The sequence below is a fragment of the Embiotoca jacksoni genome, unplaced genomic scaffold (assembly GCF_022577435.1).
Source record: "Embiotoca jacksoni isolate LCO1_2020_lvr unplaced genomic scaffold, fEmbJac1.0.p SCAF_7, whole genome shotgun sequence".
NCBI lineage: Eukaryota > Metazoa > Chordata > Actinopteri > Embiotocidae > Embiotoca > Embiotoca jacksoni.
In genome coordinates this window covers 13298275-13317179 of record NW_027185425.1, presented here as the reverse complement: position 1 = coordinate 13317179, position 18905 = coordinate 13298275, and the positions used below count along the sequence as shown (strand labels likewise).

Below are 18905 nucleotides of genomic sequence, written 5' to 3'. Positions count from 1 at the left end.
TACTCACTTTTTCACCTTTGAGCCCAGAAAGCCCTTCCCTTCCAGTTTTGCCAGCAGGACCTGGAGGACCCTAGAATATAATAATATACAAAGTCACTACAATTATTCCAAAGACAAACAATTACTTTTGAGGAGCTATGGCATTTACGTACTGGTGGTCCTGGGAAACCTGATTGTCCTTGGAAACCCTTAAATAAAAACATTAATATGTGTTAAATTTGTTTTAAAATTGTTCTACTATGTGAATGTGCAATGTGTGTTATACAAACCTGATCCCCTTTGGCACCAACAAGCCCTGCTGGTCCTGTGTCCCCTTTAATGCCCTGCAGACACAAAATGTTTTCTCAGGTATTCAACTTTTAAATGATAATGAAGAAGCCAGATCCGACATATCGCAGGGAAAAATGTATGATGCAACACTGACCGGCAAGCCAGCCTGCCCTTGATACCCAGGGTTACCTGGAGGACCCTGCAGAAGGGAGGAAAAAAGTTAGCAAGTAACATACAACACAAGCAGCAGGTTAATTTTGTATTACATAACAGTGTTGGTGTAGCAGCTTACTGATTCTCCTTTCTGACCACCGCTTCCTGAGGTGCCACGTTCACCCTTCAGTCCCTGACAAACACATACAGGCAGTGAATCAGTGGCGGCGCACATGTCGGTAAGCTGTCAGGATGTTTTTAGTACCATAGTTCCTTTATAATGAGGCAGGGAGAGTAACTTACGTGCATTCCAGGTGGCCCCATGCTTCCTGGGTAGCCAGGCGTCCCCGGAGGGCCCTGTGGTAAAGATCATACAATCAATCAAACAGGGTATCTACATGGTATAATTTCAGGGAACCTGACTGTCACATACTTACCTGCTCGCCCTTCATTCCTGTGAGGCCGGGTGACCCTCGCTCACCCTGTTGACCCTGAGGATGACAGGAGTGAGGAAAGATTAGAAAATAAAGGAGAGGATGTGATTTGAATGTCTGCAAGAGAGCCTCCCCTGGTGGAAATAAAAAAAAAGGAGAATATCAAAGAGAGGAAACAGCTAACTGGCTTGGATCATCTCCCTGTGGGGTTGCCTACATTTGATTTTGTCCTCAGCTCTATTCAGTGAGGCTTCAGGATGGTGATTCAGCTCTCGGATGGTGAAACATTTACTTTTTATTTCAGCTGCTTAAGTTTTTCTTTATTTATGTAGTTTGCACATTTGGCTATTAGAGTGTTTATTGAGGGTTGCAAAGTCAAACAAGTAAATACTAATTAATTTGACTGAGAATGAGGTGGGAGGTGATCATTGTGAGTGACTTCCAAACTCTTTAGTATGAGTAACATATTCAGCAGCAGGGTCACACTTCCCTCCCTGTGTTTCACAAACACTACAAACAGACACGCCGCTGCACACAGCAGAAGCTAACACCTGCTATAAAGTGCTACTACGCTGCGAATGGATTCCATGCAGTGCTCACACAGCTCACCCATTTAGCATCTCTGTTCTGCGAAAACAATAAATCTGTATGAGAAGAAAGGGGAAGGGGAGGGCTCCGTCTGCGCCGCAGTCCCACTCTCCATCACTTAGATGAGGGAATAATTTAACAACTGGAGAAAGAGACAACCAAATTGTCCTCATCTGAAATAACTGTCACAAAAGAGCCAGGCAGGCGGGCATGGGGATGGAGAGATGGCAAAGTTGGAATAATTAAGGGAAGCTTGATTTAAAACTGAGATGATCAGCATTTGAGAAAACAAAAATGACATTGCTAGGTTGAAAATTACGGTTCCCAATCTTATCGCCACTTACAAAAAATAAATGACGAAGTTAGACCCTCTTGTCATGTTTCAAACATTTAGCAGTTGTCATTTCCCTTCCAATGTTGTCATTATACTATAACAAAATAACAGCTTGAAGGCCAAAAGGAAAAATTATTCAATATTTTAGAGAAAAGTTTAAAAAAAAGAATACAAATTTGTGCAGCCTTTTTATTCTTTTCTGCCTCGTTATTCATTTGACAAGCCCTCTAACCAGTGACCCATTGGAAAGGGACTAGCCCCTTGTGTGGGAACAACTAGACTAACCTACCCAAATGTATACAAAGACGTTAAAACTAGCTCCACCTCAACCACCTATAGCAGTTAAATACCACTTACATATCAGTGTAAAGAATCAATAAATGTCAAACTTTTTTTCCAGAAAGAATAATTTTACTTTGATACTTTACCTCAATTTAACTGTTACCTCTATACTTTCACTCAAGTAGAAAATTGAATGCAGACGTTTTACTTGTAATAGAGTATTTTGACATTATTGCACTTGTAATACAATTTCTAACGTCCTCCTTTACTGATTAAATAAGAACAAATAATTAAGTGTGAATGAAACTTACAGCTAAACCAGACAGGCCCTGAGGACCTGGGAAACCAGGTGGTCCCTGTGAACAGGAAAAAACAAATTAAAAGGAGCACTTTAAAGCAACTGAAAGATAATGAACTACCTGATCAAATAAAAGTCGGTTTACACCTCTGGTTGAAGCAGGTTTCAATTTGTTCCTGATAATTAGGTTAATACTGCGCTGGGCATCGCAGCACAGGGCTCTAGTGTGTTTTGTGTGAATTAACACTTAAGAGTTTGGTTTTCTGGACCACATTGTGCAACATTTTCTTTGAGACCAGCAGGTGGCTCTGTGAGTTCATGGAAAGTGGCAAACAGAAGCTCCAACCAAGTCCAAATTTTGAGACAAAAATCCAACGGTGCTGCTCTAACATAATGATAACAAAATACAAAAATCTTCTCCCTTCTAATGTAAGGCAGTGATTAAGATGTACTTTATACTTTTTGAACCTGTATCGTTCATAAAAATTTTTTCAGAGTGGTAAGTTGGGAAAAGATGTCATCAAACTACTGGAGAACTTTTCTAACATGATATTGGCACTTATATAGTAGATGAGGATTTCACAAAAAGAGTCCATCTTTACAACTTTCTAGTGTTATTATTAGCAGATATTATTAAAAAACATTCAGACCTCTACTATAAATAAACTTCTGACAAATCTAAACTGAGATATGTTGCTGAATCTTAAAGTTTAGATAAACCCCTACCATGTTTCCTGCTATTCCAGGTTGGCCTCTTTGTCCTGGCGTACCCTGAAGTAAAGATAAAGACAGAAAGCTGATCCCAATCTCTGGAAAGTCATTTAGAAATGCAAACTTGAGCAGAGGTAGACGCACATAAATCCTCATGACAAATTAACAGTAACTCACTTGATCTCCTTTTATTCCCGGTGATCCAGACATTCCTGGAAGTCCAGGTGTCCCTGTGCAGGACTGACCACCCTGTGAGGCAAAAAAAAAAACCAAGATAAGATACTAACGTGTGCATGCACGTCCCTACTTGCGTACACGTATGCATGTGTCTGTCTTAACATGGCAGCGATTTCAACTGACCACTGCTTGTGTTGCCTGCTCCCTCTGCTCCCTCTCCAAACACTGCAAGAGAATATGTTTTCAGAGCAAAGCCTGACTGTCACACTGAGAGCGAAGTCACATTAAGCCATGCACACTTGCACACAATTCAAAATGAGGGACTGTCATTTTGCATTCACCAAAGCAGAACAACAAAGACAATGAAATGTACAATTGATAACATTTCATATGATTCTGAATTTGGAGAAAACGGTGAAGCTGAAACCGTTTCTACAAGAAACTTCAGAGTCCCCCAAAGTCTCACCCCGTCACAGTCGTCCAAGGGGGTTGCACCAGGCTTGCCCTGGTCTCCCTTTTCTCCTTTGGCACCAGACATGCCTGGCACCCCCGGCAAACCTTGGGAACAGCCCCCCTCACAGCCCTCCTGTGTTATACACACAGACACACGCCTACATATACAGTATATACACCCATATACAGTATAGATACACATACAGTATATACACACATACATAGTATATACAAACATATAAAGTAAAATACAACACACTGATCAACAGTTGTCATGCCAAAAATTGGCAAAGCAAAGAGCATGAGTGTAAATCCCCACTCCCGAAACTGCACCACTGTAATGATGAACTTACATCTTCGTCTACTCCGGTGGAGTCTTGAGGCAGCTGGTGTAGTCCAGTGGGATTCTAGACAGGGCAGGAAAATAGGAATTCAAATAATATTAATACAAGAATTCATGGCATCAAAGACAATAATTAAGAGAAGCCAACATAATCAACATTGACTCCTCACTTCCACAATTGAACAACAAAAAAAGTCTCTCAATGTTGCTCTCCATACACAGTTCAACGCTGTAATGACGTAGGGTTCCTTTAACAACACCACAATGACATCACTCCTTGATAAGGATCAGACTCCAATGCGAACACATTTTCTCAAGCTTGGTGTGATTTATAGTGTAACTATTAAATGGTTTGTGAGTTCCGTGCATGCTTGCGACTCTTCATGACAAAGACACAACAGTACCTCGGTCCTGGTTGGATACTACATACTAATTTTAACATGGATGGGGTACTGCATTTATTTGGAAGAAATCTCAATATGCTGACATTTTGTTCTTCCATGAAAATGTATAGATGTATGGATGATGAAATGGAGGAACTAGACTAACTAAACTAACTAGAAAAGAATGTTAAGTCTTTTGACGAATGTTTTCTGTTTCGTAAATTTCCAAATTTGTAACTGCCAATAGTTTTTCACTCTTACAATCAGGTTGACACCCATGCTGATGTTTAAAAATGTCTTACATATGAACTGCCAAAAAAGTGTACTACATAAATGAAAGGCATTGAATGCCCTCAAAAAGATATAAAAACAAAAATGTGCAGTGACGAAGGTCTGTTGTCTGATACAAACACTCCACTTTCCAATACCAACTCCTTTCACTTAGCTGATTTACCATGACCTTTTTTTGAATATTGTTGTCACTCATTTTCTTTATTTGTACTGCAATTTGCTGTAAAAATGCCAGTTGTTGAACTCACTTGAGAAAGGACACACTTCACTTTATCACCAAAAGCTGCAAAAACCTGGCTGCCACAACCTTTCCAAGAAATGTGACTGTGTAGGAGGATCTCATTCAACATGATGTCAGAACAAAACGGATTACCAAGGCTGCAGAACTGAAGATATTTCAACTAAGAGGCTTGTCCAGCTAAGAATGGAATTTTTGTTCATGTCGCTGTAGATCTTCTCAGTAGTTAGACACTTTTACCTCTGATAATGTTGGAGCCAATCCAATCTTAGACTAAGCGAGGGGTGGCGTACAACCTAGACAGGTCACCGGTAAATTGCAGGGTTAACACAACCCTTCACACTCACATTCACACCTACAGCCAATTTAAGGATCATCAATTAACCTAACGTGCGTGTTTGGATTGTGGGAGGAAGCCTGAGCGCCTGGAGAAAACCTATGTGGGCACAGGGGGAACATACCTCACAATATGCTAACATTACAAAAAGACAACAAAAGCTCAGTTTTCCTTTTAACTGGCGACCAAGTAGCTCTAATTAAATAGTGTCGAGAGATCAGAAAAAAATGTAGTGTTTGGAATGGTGCTACAAACAGCAGAACACACCCTTCATAGTACCTCGACAAAAGCACAAGCACACGTACTGGTAATGTGATAGTTCATTTTTCAATAAAAAGAAAAAAAAAACTGCCAGTTGTCACAATGGAATTACAGTGTCTATTTATAATTAGTTTCAAAATAAAACTGTTCATTCCACACACCCAATCACATTTACCATGAAAGGCGGTCAGCTCCCTTTCAAAGCAGTGGGACCCTTTCCACTGAGAGAGTCCGTCAATAGCACCTGGCTTGGTTTCAAAGTCATTACAAATCCATTTGACATTGTTCAAACTGGAGCCATTAGCTAGAAAGGCTATTTTATGCTGCACACTATTGGCTGTTATACGAGCTAGAACACGGCCTTGTGCATTAACAGACTTGCTCGAAAGAAGGTTATATATAATTATATGTCACTGTGCTATTTTCACTTGTGCCACACTCTACACGGATCTGCTAACATTGTGATTTCTCACTGCAACATGCTGTTACGTTTTAAAGACAAAGTAGCCGTGTTGCTACTTTTAGAGCAATAGTACCTGCAGAACTCTGGAAGAGAGGCCTTGATTGGTTTATATAGGTGTATTATGGCAAAATGCAAATCTCGATGTGTGTCCACAATTGAGTCGATGACAAACAGACGGTGCCAACTTTTCCACTCTAGGCAATTCAAGGATCAGTCTGTGTTTAAGCACCAACTCGGTAAAATTTCGATACATTTCTGCCTTTCTCCCCAGTTGATCTATTTTAGTATGCAGATTATGGCTGTGGGTGTTGTCATTTTAACAATAGAGGTGCTCCTTAATGTGCAACCAATCAACACTTTTCTGCTGAGACTTTATAGAACATAATTTTGAAAACATTAGGACCTCCCTTTCCTCCATTAAACTACTTTAATTCATGTGTTGAAGGTGAAGTTCCCCTTGAGTGCTGGCTGGAGATCAGCATTGATGTTCCCCTAATGCAATTAAGCCATAAACAGACTTGAAAGAAACTAAATTGACACTATATGCAGTCAGAAACCACAGATAACACTTAAAACAGACCTGAGTCTCGATAATGAACAGGTTAAATCTCAGTGTCAGCGTAGTGTTTCCTGCATACATTTCATGTAATTTATATAAGTCTTTATGAAATGGAGGCATGTCTACATAACCCCTTTTAGTTTTGTGCAGAAAAAAACAAATTATCTCCGTCCTTTGTCAGGGATCAGCAATTTCCCTAAAAGCAGCACTTGTGCTCAAAAGTTATGATTTAAAAAGGTTAAATCGACAGGACAATTACAACATCTAAAACACTTTAATCATGGCATAATAAAATCTGAATTTTAGAACAAAATGTTTAACAAATCATACCCATGTATGACCTAATTGCTCCTTTAAATTAATAATTAGAGTTCTCGAAAAACTTGTTTGAAATTCTAAAATCCAATAATCACACATGAAACTATGGGACCATCTTTTTATAATTCCATTACATTTTTGCGTCATTTATACATAAGGCCCCAAGATTTTGAATCAGTAGACAAAGAGCCGCCTCTCCTCCTTTTCTTCTCTAATTTTACTTACGATGTTTCCAGGCAAACCCGGTTTCCCCGGTATCCCGTCGTTTCCAGGGATACCCTGAAAGAAGGAACTGAGGTTGAACTGGTTTGTTGCCAGTCAAGGGCTAGCCACTCCCATTTCCACCAATGGTTAAGGCAGAGTCAAAGGGGCAGGATAAAAAAGCTGGAACCGGTTCCCTCTCCTGCCATGTCTTATAAAGTTTAAAAAAAAAAAAAAAAAAAAACATCTAATCCTAATTAATTTAATTTTTAACAAAAAAAAATTAACAAAAATTGATATATTTCCATTTGGAAATATTTTGAGTTCATTGCTTTAAAACAAATGCATCCTTGTCAAAGACATGACCTCGTCAGTCCAGTCACCACTTCGGATGTCTTTCTTACACCTTTGACTCTTGCAGCACAGAACAGAGAATCACTTTATTTGAAGGTTGGCTTAAATGCTTCACTTTACAAATTAATTAAATTCATACCTTTGATACCTGGATTATTCTGTGAACTTTTGTATTTAAAACCAGACCTTCAAATAACTGTTCATGTCTTGACTGACATTTTGAAAGTTTGTTCAGTTGCTTCCCAGACGGGTTAAAGCTTGAAGCACCAGATAGGTTAGTGCAATTTGTCATTTGAACTTGATTTGATCTTTTTTGTGTCCAAGCTCTTTGCACATACTTTATATGATGGAAGTCCATTTCCTACATGCATTTGATGGACTTTATTCACCCTCGACATGCAAAGCATGTCAAAGCCTTATTTATGTACCCAAAGTGCCCAAGCTGAGAGCCTTCGTCATAAGTAGCTTTCAATTCAATTCAGGCTGATAGAGCAGCTTCTGAATTGAACTGCAGAAATATCCCCCTCACCATCCTACAGGTCCTTTTTCTCACCTGGGGTCCTTGGACTCCAATATCTCCCTGAGACCCAGGGGGGCCAGGCGGGCCAGGAGGTCCAGGGGGGCCCTGCAACATATGAAGGCATGACCACAAATGACACCCCACACTCACAGTCAAACACAACTGTGATTTTCTGAACAAAGTTTGCAAAGTAACAACAGAAACAAAGCCCAAGTTGTCAGACAGGACTGCTAGCTGACAGATCAGACCTGAGGCCCGGGCTGCCACATGTTTATTGGAGTTCCCGGAGCTCCCTGGAAGGCAGGAATAGTCAAAATCAGAGGAGCACTGGTGCTTGCAGGATATACAGAAAGCTACAGTGAGTTAAGAATAATACAACAAATGTCAAACCAAAGAGAGATACAGAGGAGAAAAAAAATCCAGCATGTTGACCCATGTGGAGTCATAATAAACCCTCTGAGAGTATGTTCAAAGAAATCTGTGCATTCAGACTCCAGAGCATTAAAGCTCTACGTTAAATCAACTGCATGTTCATGTTTATTCCGACATGTATGTGTGTGTGTGTGTGTGTGTGTGTGTGTGTGTGTGTGTGTGTGTGTGTGTGTGTGTGTGTGTGTGTGTGTGTGTGTGTACTCACAGGTCCGCCTACACCCGTGTGTACAGGCATTATGCAGTTGCACTCTCCTGGTTCACCCTGAAATATACATTAAAAAAAAGACCTATGAAAAAGCTAACGTGAAGCTCATTGCACAATTTTAAGCACAGCCTGCAAAAACGGAGTCCTCATTCAATATTAAAACTACTCTTATTACTCTAAGAAGGTCAGGAGGCTTTCAGGACTCTTTTGTTCTGTTTTACTAAAGTCTCAAATCTTATGCATCACAATGACATTTAAACCTGGAGGGGACGAAATGCTTTGAGTGTTTTTTTTTTATACCATATTAGGAACTTCAACTGTTTGATTACATTAAGCTGTCCATAAAAATGTAATTTTGTGCATGTCTACAAATTATGTATGGCACTATGATGCAAAGAAATAACTAATTTACTTAACATTGATAATAGGCGGAGCCCGTGTGATATCCCCAATTATTTAATTTCATTTTTATTTATTTCTCTCATTGTATGGCACAAAATTATCCAGAAAATATGAACAAAAAAAAGTGATTCACAATCAAAACACAATTCTTCTTTAAACATGTGATCACCGAAAAGGAGCAAGGACAAGAAACATCTTATTTTGCCTGTCTCTTACTCAGAACATTAACAACAGAAAAGATAGACGGTCTGTTCAATTGCAGTTACTTACAACCAGTACTTACAATAATATAAGAATGTGAAGAATCAAGATTCACAATACTTCACATTCGGTTAAGGCACGTTCCTAGTCTCACTAGTTCCCTCTGACACCCAAGCCAGATTTTTTTTAGAGTATGTTTGAGCTTTGCTAGAATGGCTGCAGACTCACACAGAACAAATACTGTGAATACTCTTACTTATTCTATTTTGTCTTTGTTTTCTCTATATTTCATCTCTTTCTTAACTTTATCATTCCTCTTGACTCAGCCTTCGCAAACCGCTCAAGTCCCACATCTTACACCCCTCCCAACCCTTAAGCACTGCCTCCACTGCTTCTTCATCTCTCCCACCCTCTCAGTGACAATCTGGACTGGTGGCGCTGATGAATGCGGTAATTAATAGTCTCACACACTCTCCCTCTCTCAAGGCCCCTGGACCTCCTCTTGTCTGCCAGCAACAGTACACTTGTCACCTCCGCTGCTACTCTATCTGTGCCCCGAGGCTGATGGGTGCATGTGTGTGTCGGTGCATGTGTGTGTGTCTGAGGCAGGGGGTAGGGTTGCCGGGTTGGGAGGGGGGGGTGGGGGTGTTGAGCCATCTCTGGTGATTACCATCTGTTCCACCCCCTTATATTCAAACCCCCTCCAGTTCCCCTCATCCAAACAAAACGGTAGACTTACCTTGTCCCCCGCAGCTCCATCAGGTCCCTGCAAGAGAAGGAGACAGAGCAAAGGCGCACACACACAGACACACAAAGGCAAACACTTAGTTACTCTGGCTTTGTTGTTTCAGAAGAAAGCTCACGGGGCAGTGAGCTGAGCGAAGATCAGGGGACAGAGGATGAGATGGAAGCAGACATTGCCTCTGTTATGGATTGAGGCATACATCCTTGGTTACAAATGATGCCTAAATCAAGGACAATTCCCAAAGAGGCTCAAAGAAAATTAAAACTCTGAGCAGATGCTAATGCAGAGGCAACGACTCAAGTTTGCTACTTGAATTTCTCTTAGAAATCTTCAAATTTCCGATGCACGTGCAAAAGCATGCAAATAAAAGACCCACTTAAGACAATGAAGGAAAAAGACAACTCACAGGTCTGCCGTCGGCCCCCGGCAGTCCATTAGAGCCAGGGAGTCCATCTCTTCCCTGTGGGTCAAAAAATAAATAGGATTCAGTGTTTGAAGATGATAAAGCATTACACCATATACCCACACAAAAAGACACATTTATATCCTACCGGGGGCCCTGCTACTCCAATTCCCGACGGCCCCTGTGGTCCGGGAAGTCCAATATCACCTTTGGAGCCCTGTGAACAAGAAACCAACAGTAAATCCAACATGTGAACAGAACTTTGGTTGTGTATTGCAATGATAATTTGGAATTAAACACTCTGTCCTATGCTACCTTTCCCCCAGCAGGGCCAACAGGGCCAGGGAATCCTCCGACACCAGGAGGCCCCTGTATAAAATGCACTGATTAGACCAAACTCTGAACATTTAGTGAAGAAAACTAGGTCTTAAGAAGTACGAGAGAAGCTTACTACAATTCCTGCAAGCCCTCTTGGTCCCTTGTCACCCTACGGCATAAAAACAAAGACAAAACAAAAACAGATGCAGAAGGTTTAGGTGGTCTGAGGACAAAACTAAGACTGTGGAGAGGACTGACTTTTCCATGTCAACCTAATATTATTCAACAGTGAATCAAAAGATTTGAGAGAGAGCGACCCAGGATTATTTTTGGATGGTTATTTACAACTTAACTGATTGATCTGAAAGGCAGGAAAACTCTGAACCACTGATATCATAGGATAATATTCGTGAGCTCAGAGGAGGAGGACATCCTCATAAAAATTCTGTTAATGTTGTTTTGTAACAGCTGCATCAGCTGTCAACATAAAACTGCTTTATTGATCCAGGTGTGTTTTTCAGGACATAGCCTTACTTGTGGTCCCGGCAGACCGACTCCTGCAACTCCAGTTTCTCCCTACAGGAGGGGCGGGGGAGGGCGGGGGGGTACAACACAGATTGAAATGACAGTGATACATGAAAAGGTACAACCCTATGCATGTATTTATAAATGTGATAATACAATAAATGAACATTCATACCTTGTTTCCTTTGGGACCAGCAGGGCCCTGCACACCTGGTAAACCTGGTTTTCCCTGAAATGAGATGGTCATCAACAATTCTCATAGCACAGAGCTAAAAGTAAATAAATACACACACACACACACACACAATTCCCTTACATTTTTGCCTGCCTTCCCTTCTCCTTGGGGACCAGGGTCTCCTCTCTCTCCTTTGGAGCCTGGCACAGCGACACCATCACCCACCACAGCGCCAGAAGAAGGACAGCTGGTACAAGCATCGCCCTGGAAAAACACAGCAAATCCAAAACATCATCCAGAGAACTTTGGGAAGAATTACACTTCATAAAAAAAACATTTCAATCCCCCCATTTAGCTAGTCAGTGTCCATTTCTAACCCACTGGAAACCATCTGCGCTATAAGCGTGTGACCAGTGGTCACCTGTAATTAGGTGTCCACAATAGATGGAGACACAAAAGCCAGGTCCATTCAAAAGAAACAATTACATCTCCATCATGCATGGCCTGTGGAAAAGGATTGGGACTGCACAGCGCACATGGCTGCTACATTTTTTCTGGCACTAATTTGAAAAAAAATCAATCAGAAGATGCAAATTAAGGGGCAGCAAAGCTGAACTGACTCGACAGCCCAGGCGATGGACAATGTACCTTCTCTCCCTTCAAGCCCATTAGTCCATCCCGACCAGGCTCTCCGGGCAGTCCTGGGGTTCCTGAAGCTCCGTCCAATCCATTGTCTCCTTGGTCTCCTTGTTCGCCCTGGTCAAATTGAAATGACTATGGTAACAAAAGGCCTGATAGGGACCTCTATGTAGTTTTCACAATGCTTAAAATAAATGCCTTACAGTACTACTATTGCTAAGAAGCAATGTTTTTATGAGTGGGTTCCCATTTTGTATACACATTATACTTATTGACATTTGAATACTGCTGGTGGCTTTGCAAACGTTTTATGAGGAAGGAAATGCAATAAACATATTTACTCGACGCTACCAACATCCACAATGCATTTTGGTGGGAAACACTGACTAGAAAGATAACTTTTGAATGTTTACAGGAAAGCTCCACAGGGTAGAAGGAATTTCCCGTGAACAGGCCAGTATTTTGGGTTTATGTAAAAAATTCAGACAATTTATTTAGCTCTTAAATGTGGACAAAGGAATCAGTCTCCGTGTTCCAGTAAGTATCTGGCTTTGCTTAGAAGTTGAAGCAGAGTGATTCATGTGAACGAGTTTTTAAAGTAATTTAAGGCCGCTTGGCTCTGTTGATGGCAGATTTATTTCTCAGGGTTTTTTGGGGGGGTAAAGTGATGTGAATGTTCCAAAAGACAGATTTGATCCTCTAAAATAAAGTGTGAACCTAAGTACAAGTGCCCGAGCTCCTTAAAATATCCTTTCGAGAGGTACGTTTCCTGAGGACAACCTTGGTCTGAGTAGATGTCAAATTAGTTAAGAGCATGTGACAGTCTCTCAAGGCCACTGGAGAATCCAAAATAGTCTCATCCCTTTTTCAATAAATTATTTAAGGTATTTTGGGTATGTGGACATTGAGATATTAAAAAGCCTTGCAGAATACCCAGGAGACTTATTAGTTGGTTTTAATTAATCAGCTGAAAACAGGGCTGTTAAATGTGGCATGAATTTCTTGCTGGGTCATTGCAGGTGTACACAGTGAGAGGAAATAGATATACAGAATAGCTTTTTTTTTTATGGCGATCAGAGGGAGACTTTAACAGGAAATGTACCTTTTCTCCTTGGGTTCCGGTCAGACCGGGTGCACCCTGTCAGACCAAATAGAAGGTGATATACAAATGCAAAAAGTTACATGAGTACAAGTACACACTCATGCACTCACTATCAAAGCACATGTGCAGTCATCTGTAAGTATCATGCAAGCCTCTATCCATTCTGCTAAAATCAAAACTCTTGACATAAAGATAACCACAGAGGCGCACAGCTGATGGTGACAGAAGACAACAGAGATTTATTATACTTAGTAACAATTCTATGGTAAGACAAGAATCTCTGCATATCCTGTTTGTACAATGAGCATTATGGGTTGATTCGCCCTAGGGGGTAAAATCTTTCAGCATCTCCAAATTTGCACTCATTCAGATGGTCCTTAATCTGCTTCACTCTAAAACAAAATAGGATACCAAGAAGCAGCTTTGGTTTTGTGGAGTTTCTATAATGTGATTTCTGTTACTAATTCTGATGAAGATCAGTAATGGATCATGTAATCGTATGTGTAATGTTAAAGTTATTTCTGTTTTGATTTGTTCTTGGGTTGTAATCTGTGACACTCTTCCAAGTTTATTCATCATAAAGCACAATAACAAAGTACAATTGAACAAATGGTGTGAATATCTACAATATACGACTCAAACCATTCTGTGAGATTGGATGGGAAGTCCTAACTTAATAAACTTCAGCAAAGTACAAACACCACACCATAAATAATTTCATGTGTTTAAGTAGCAAATATTAAAGAGTTGAGGGTTCTTTTGGTAAGAGTGTAGGTGCTCAGAGGGAAACATACTGCCCTCTACGGGAAGGTCAAAAACTCTGGAGAGGCCTTGACCTTTCCTCATCTGACAATTAATATTGTGTTTCTTGTGCTTGCAGTTTACATTTTGTAATGCTGGGTATGTAAGGACAGCACGTGTTCATTTTTGACCAATTTGCATCTACTGCCAACAAGGCAAGTTTCTCGTTCCAAAAACACTGTCTGAGTACTGTTGTATCAATTTAATCTGATTTCATTTCAAAATATTTGTGTGATTGATATATTTTTCATACAGCGCACCTGTTTGCCATCGTCACCAAGCCCCGGCGGTCCAGGTGGCCCTGCGGGGCCGCGTTCTCCCGGTTTGCCTTTTGTTCCCTCAGGCAACTGGATGCTGGCAGCTCCACTGCCAACCTCTGATGGCTGACACAAACCACACTCGCCCTGAGGGGGACAGGGTGTCAGAAAGGTTAGTTTGCATTACAATCAAGTTAAAGGAGTCAAAGCCAACAGATACAGTAGATCTCCACGTACCTTATCACCCTTTAGGCCAGGAAGACCAAGACCAGGAAGCCCTTGTCCTCCCTGGGAAAACATAAATATAACGTTACAGTGGCATGGATTAAGATAAAGTGTGAACTGGTAAAAATATGCACATGTAGATGGGTTTCATTTCACAGCTGCGTGAGATGCATGCACACAGACGTCAAACCAGAAGGAGTGAATGCTTATGAAAACTGCATGAGAAGTGTTGTTGTTTTTTTTTTTTTTTTCACAAATTGAAAAAGTAATGGCTGGAAATTGTGTGTCACATACAATTTTACATCTAAACAGCAATTTTACCGGTTTCCAGCAAATTGGCTTATTTCTAAATATAGAAAAAGTGCATTTAAAAGCTGACATTGTGGCAATTAGGTGCCCTTGTCGCATGTGCCTTTTCAAAGTAAAATGGGAAACTGGTCACACTTTGTACATTATTTTCTTAGAGAAACAGGGAAAAAAGAAAAACACTGGATGTTTGTTTCTATGAAAACCTGGAGGATCAGTTTGCTTTCCTACCTTTGCCCCTTTATATCCGTCCTTGCCACTTGGTCCCTTAGGTCCAGATTTTCCCTGTTACATAGATAAATATCATTAATAATTTTGCTGATTCAAGATATGATGGAGAACATTGCTTTTCAAAGAACTGAATGTGAACTTACCGGCTTACCATCAGTTCCTTTGCTGCCTGCATTACCCTGCAGACGAGCACATAAAAAAAAATAAAAATCTGAATTTTATGAATTGATAAAAATGGATGGGTCTTTTAAATTGGTAATTCACATTTCAAAGTAAGGAGCACCCTACAGGCAGCCATGTCAAATTATTTTTTTTGACTACCTAAGATTTTCACTAATAAGTTTCCCGCTGGGGAAAATCTCAATGGCAGACAGTTTGTGGCCCTAAAATTAGTGCACTGCTGCGATTATCTTCCTCATGAAGTCTATTAAGAGCTTCACTCCGAGACCTGCTAACTGAGCTCCCTTTATGTAAGCCCTGTCTGCTATTGAGGTCACCCACTGTTTCTTTTTATGTAACTTACCTTCTCTCCTCTAAGGCCAGGTGATCCAACATATCCTGGCTCCCCCTGTGGAGCAGAAGAAATGGACAATACATAATTTTAATGAAGGTTCTTATCACTGCTCACACATACAAGCAAACCTACCGACGCAAACAGAATTAAGAAAACAAATATAGTCAAACAAAACAATTATACAATAGGTTTTTTTGCACTAGTGTATATTATTGTTTTCTTACAGTAGGACCAAAGTCCTCCGACACAAAGAAGAACAGACCTTTGGTTATTGTTTTCATCTTGATTGTGTTTATGAGTGTTGTATTTAGATTTACTGAAACAGACTTACCTGCTCTCCTTTCTGTCCAATCCCAGGCTCTCCCTTCTCGCCCTTCTGCTGTAGGTTTTGGGTCATGACACCGGGAACCAGTTTAGGGGATAACTCTCCGAGAGTCGGGCACACAGAACATGGCTCTCCCTAAAGCACAAAGGGACATTGGAGGTGGGACAAAGATTCTATTAGCATGATTATCCATGTCAGAACAGTCAATCAAGGAAAAAACAATCTAAATCAATATAGTTGGAAATGTTCTGGTCCTCCAAGACAAGGGCAACACAGGTGAGGCTTGTCTATCTTTCTGACAGCTACATAAAGTAGGTCTAAACAAGTAATTCAATAAAGTTGTCAAACTGACCTTTTCTCCTTTGCCACCTGATCCTGGTTCTCCCTGCCAAAACATAGACATCCATGAAAGAAAATTAGTCCCGGCTCACCTTGATGAGCATGTTTTCTTTGAGATAACATGTCTGAACACATTACTGCACACTGGTCATTGCAATAAAGCAAATGTGGGAGTATATCAGTAATGTGTGTGTAGATAGGTGTTCAGCAGCTTGGTATTCTTGTACAAATGCATGGGTATAGACCTACTTAGGTGGCCATGTGTATGGGTGCTGAATGTGTGTGTGTGTGTGTGTGTGTGTGTGTGTGTGTGTGTGTGTGTGTGTGTGTGTGTGTGTGTGTGTTTGAACTTTTGTCTCTTCTGGGTTTTGTGGAGTTTAGTTCAGCTACTTGGCTTGCATCTGCTTTAGGAGAAAGTCTACGATGCTGATGCTAGCATATCTGAAGTTGTAGGAATGCAGATGAGCGTGTATAGGTCACACTTGGAGAGAATATGAATGAACCATGAGCTGTAAATGAATAAGGGGGAACTCTATACCTTCTGTCCTGCCTTGCCATCTGTTCCTTGAAGCCCCTGGTAAATATAGAAATAAAAGAGCATAGGGAAGTTGGAGTGATCCAGAAATAAGAGTTTTGCTAGTTCAACTTTGTGAGGTCACATCTCCTTCTCCTTCTGCCCTAACCAGGTATGATAGATGGATCCTGGCACTATTGGAAATCGTTGCACAGAGAATCTCATAAGGCTCCAGATTTATACCCCACCCCCCACTCCACCCCCACCCCCACCCCCACACACACCCCCACACCCCCTCCACCCCCCACACACACAAATCACTCTCGATTTCACCTGCTGGGGTAAGTGGGAAGATGCGGAGTGAATAGAACGAGAAACACAATGTGCAATATGTTGAGTCCTGGCTCATTAGAGAGACAGAAAGACACGTCGAGATTATATTAAGAAAAGTACTTTTACCTTGGAGAATAAACTTTTCATAGCATATCCCACCTTTCCCTCTTGAGCTGCTGCAAGGCGGTGAGAATTACAAGGGCAGATACAACCCCAAGGTAGAAATAAACGCTGTACTTTCCCTCAGAACGATAAGAGAAATAAAATATATGCACTATCAAACTAGTGCTCAAGGTTCAATTGTCAGCTCACAGCTCAGACTGTGTCTACAACTCCTTAATAAAACATGTAGCAAGATCGTAAAGATGTTAAAACAGAACATTCAGGGCAGGTGCAGAATACATTACAGTTTAACATTACGGTCAAACTGCTGTACTTACAGGCAGGCCTCTCTCTCCCATCCCTGGTAATCCAGGCTCTCCTTTCGGGCCAGGGACTCCTTGTAAAGCCACTGTGTTGCCCGTGTCCGTAGACAGCACCGGGCACACTTCGCAGGGGTCACCCTGAAGATTGTACACGAGTCAAACACGCAATGTGTCGATGTGAGAGCACACAGATGCAGATAAAGAGATTAAGGAGGGTGTTTACGTGGTATTATACCTTCTCTCCTTTAGTTCCTGCTGGTCCTCTCGGTCCCTATGAAAACAGCAGAATCCCAGTCAAACACTAGCTCACAGTTGGAATGCTGTCTATTGGAAGCTCATGCATACATTACTGAATACCAATCAATGTTTAAAAGAGTCTCTCACCGGATCTCCCGGCAAACCGTCCCTTCCTGAATCTCCCTGTGAACACAAACTGAGAACTGAAAGCCATCCAACAAAAAGCTTTCCTTGTAATGTGTCATTTTGATCTGCTAGATTAAAGGCCTTAAGATCGTCTGAATCCACAGATAATAATGAAATATTTCAACCAAACTGAAAACCTAACATTAATAAAATGGAGATGCAATCTTGGTCTGCGATCATTTGAAGCGCCCAATTCAACCATCATGTTCCGAATGTATTCCTGTGAATGTATTATAAAGATGATGTTATTTAAAGGTGCTTTCAACTCAAAGTTGCATTTTAGTCTTTGTTACTTCTTTTGGATGTTTCAACTTTGCAGTATGATGAATGTTTGCCGACTGTTTTTAAAACAGAAAAATGCTGCTTATCTAAAACCCGAGATAAAGGTGTGTATCTGCAAGTTGGATTTGCAATATAACAACTATGTTATATTAAATTATATTAATGGAGATGCATACGATTACAATAATTTTTCATACAAAATGTTAAATTGTAAGTTTAGACTTAAAGTTTCAAACATTTCCACTTGAAATGTTTGAATGTTGAAACCATTTCAAGTGATCATGTATTACTTAGCTGGATAATTTAACCCTTTTTCTGTTATTGTTGGTTAAATATTTCAAATGTTAGTTATTACTTTTACCCAACTATTCAACTCATTTAGCTGTTACTTCAAATTTCCTACTAACTAGCTAACTATTTTTCCCCCCTTAAAACAAATATGTGAATATATATTTTAACATCTTAAATCTTACTTTTTAGATAAGTTACTGCTCTGTACCCTCTGGCAGCTTCAGATGTACCCGTTGATGTACAAATATCCCAAATTGTGAGTGGTATTGATTTCTTTCACAAATAGTAAATAGGGACATATGCAACAATTTATTAGTTAATAAGTGATATGCCAACATTTAAGCTCACCTGTTTTCCTTTTGCGCCACCTGCCCCACCAGGAGGACCCTGGCAATAAAAAAGTGCATACATCTTTTCAATTGGCTCTCTTAAAATACTTTTGTCAAGGACAATGAAATCTGCACCAGAAGAAGGAGTTCTGCCAAGTACTGTCCTGCACATCTGAAAGCATTGTCTAATAAAAC

General features: G+C 40.5%; 1 protein-coding gene across 4 annotated transcripts in view; it reads right to left on the bottom strand.

Moving 5' to 3' along the window:
- Positions 1–18905, bottom strand: part of col16a1 (collagen, type XVI, alpha 1) — a 64247-nt gene that overhangs the window by 9403 nt on the left and 35939 nt on the right. For 3 of the 4 annotated variants that reach the window (XM_069176453.1, XM_069176454.1, XM_069176456.1), the window contains 39 exons: positions 18730–18768; positions 17770–17805; positions 17621–17656; positions 17401–17523; positions 16652–16687; positions 16127–16159; positions 15781–15909; positions 15459–15503; positions 15079–15114; positions 14936–14989; positions 14411–14461; positions 14177–14320; positions 13116–13151; positions 12023–12130; positions 11516–11638; positions 11375–11428; positions 11209–11250; positions 10808–10843; positions 10672–10725; positions 10505–10573; positions 10360–10413; positions 9948–9974; positions 8606–8662; positions 8217–8261; positions 8002–8073; positions 7119–7172; positions 4054–4107; positions 3714–3833; positions 3431–3472; positions 3248–3319; positions 3086–3130; positions 2373–2417; positions 861–914; positions 727–780; positions 563–616; positions 425–469; positions 270–323; positions 153–188; positions 8–70 (listed from right to left, as the gene is read on the bottom strand). In XM_069176453.1, the coding sequence (XP_069032554.1) occupies positions 8–70; positions 153–188; positions 270–323; positions 425–469; positions 563–616; positions 727–780; positions 861–914; positions 2373–2417; positions 3086–3130; positions 3248–3319; positions 3431–3472; positions 3714–3833; positions 4054–4107; positions 7119–7172; positions 8002–8073; positions 8217–8261; positions 8606–8662; positions 9948–9974; positions 10360–10413; positions 10505–10573; positions 10672–10725; positions 10808–10843; positions 11209–11250; positions 11375–11428; positions 11516–11638; positions 12023–12130; positions 13116–13151; positions 14177–14320; positions 14411–14461; positions 14936–14989; positions 15079–15114; positions 15459–15503; positions 15781–15909; positions 16127–16159; positions 16652–16687; positions 17401–17523; positions 17621–17656; positions 17770–17805; positions 18730–18768 (2331 nt within the window). The remainder of the gene's footprint in view (positions 1–7; positions 71–152; positions 189–269; positions 324–424; positions 470–562; positions 617–726; positions 781–860; positions 915–2372; positions 2418–3085; positions 3131–3247; positions 3320–3430; positions 3473–3713; positions 3834–4053; positions 4108–7118; positions 7173–8001; positions 8074–8216; positions 8262–8605; positions 8663–9947; positions 9975–10359; positions 10414–10504; positions 10574–10671; positions 10726–10807; positions 10844–11208; positions 11251–11374; positions 11429–11515; positions 11639–12022; positions 12131–13115; positions 13152–14176; positions 14321–14410; positions 14462–14935; positions 14990–15078; positions 15115–15458; positions 15504–15780; positions 15910–16126; positions 16160–16651; positions 16688–17400; positions 17524–17620; positions 17657–17769; positions 17806–18729; positions 18769–18905) is intronic. The other variant, XM_069176455.1, reaches the window with a different exon arrangement.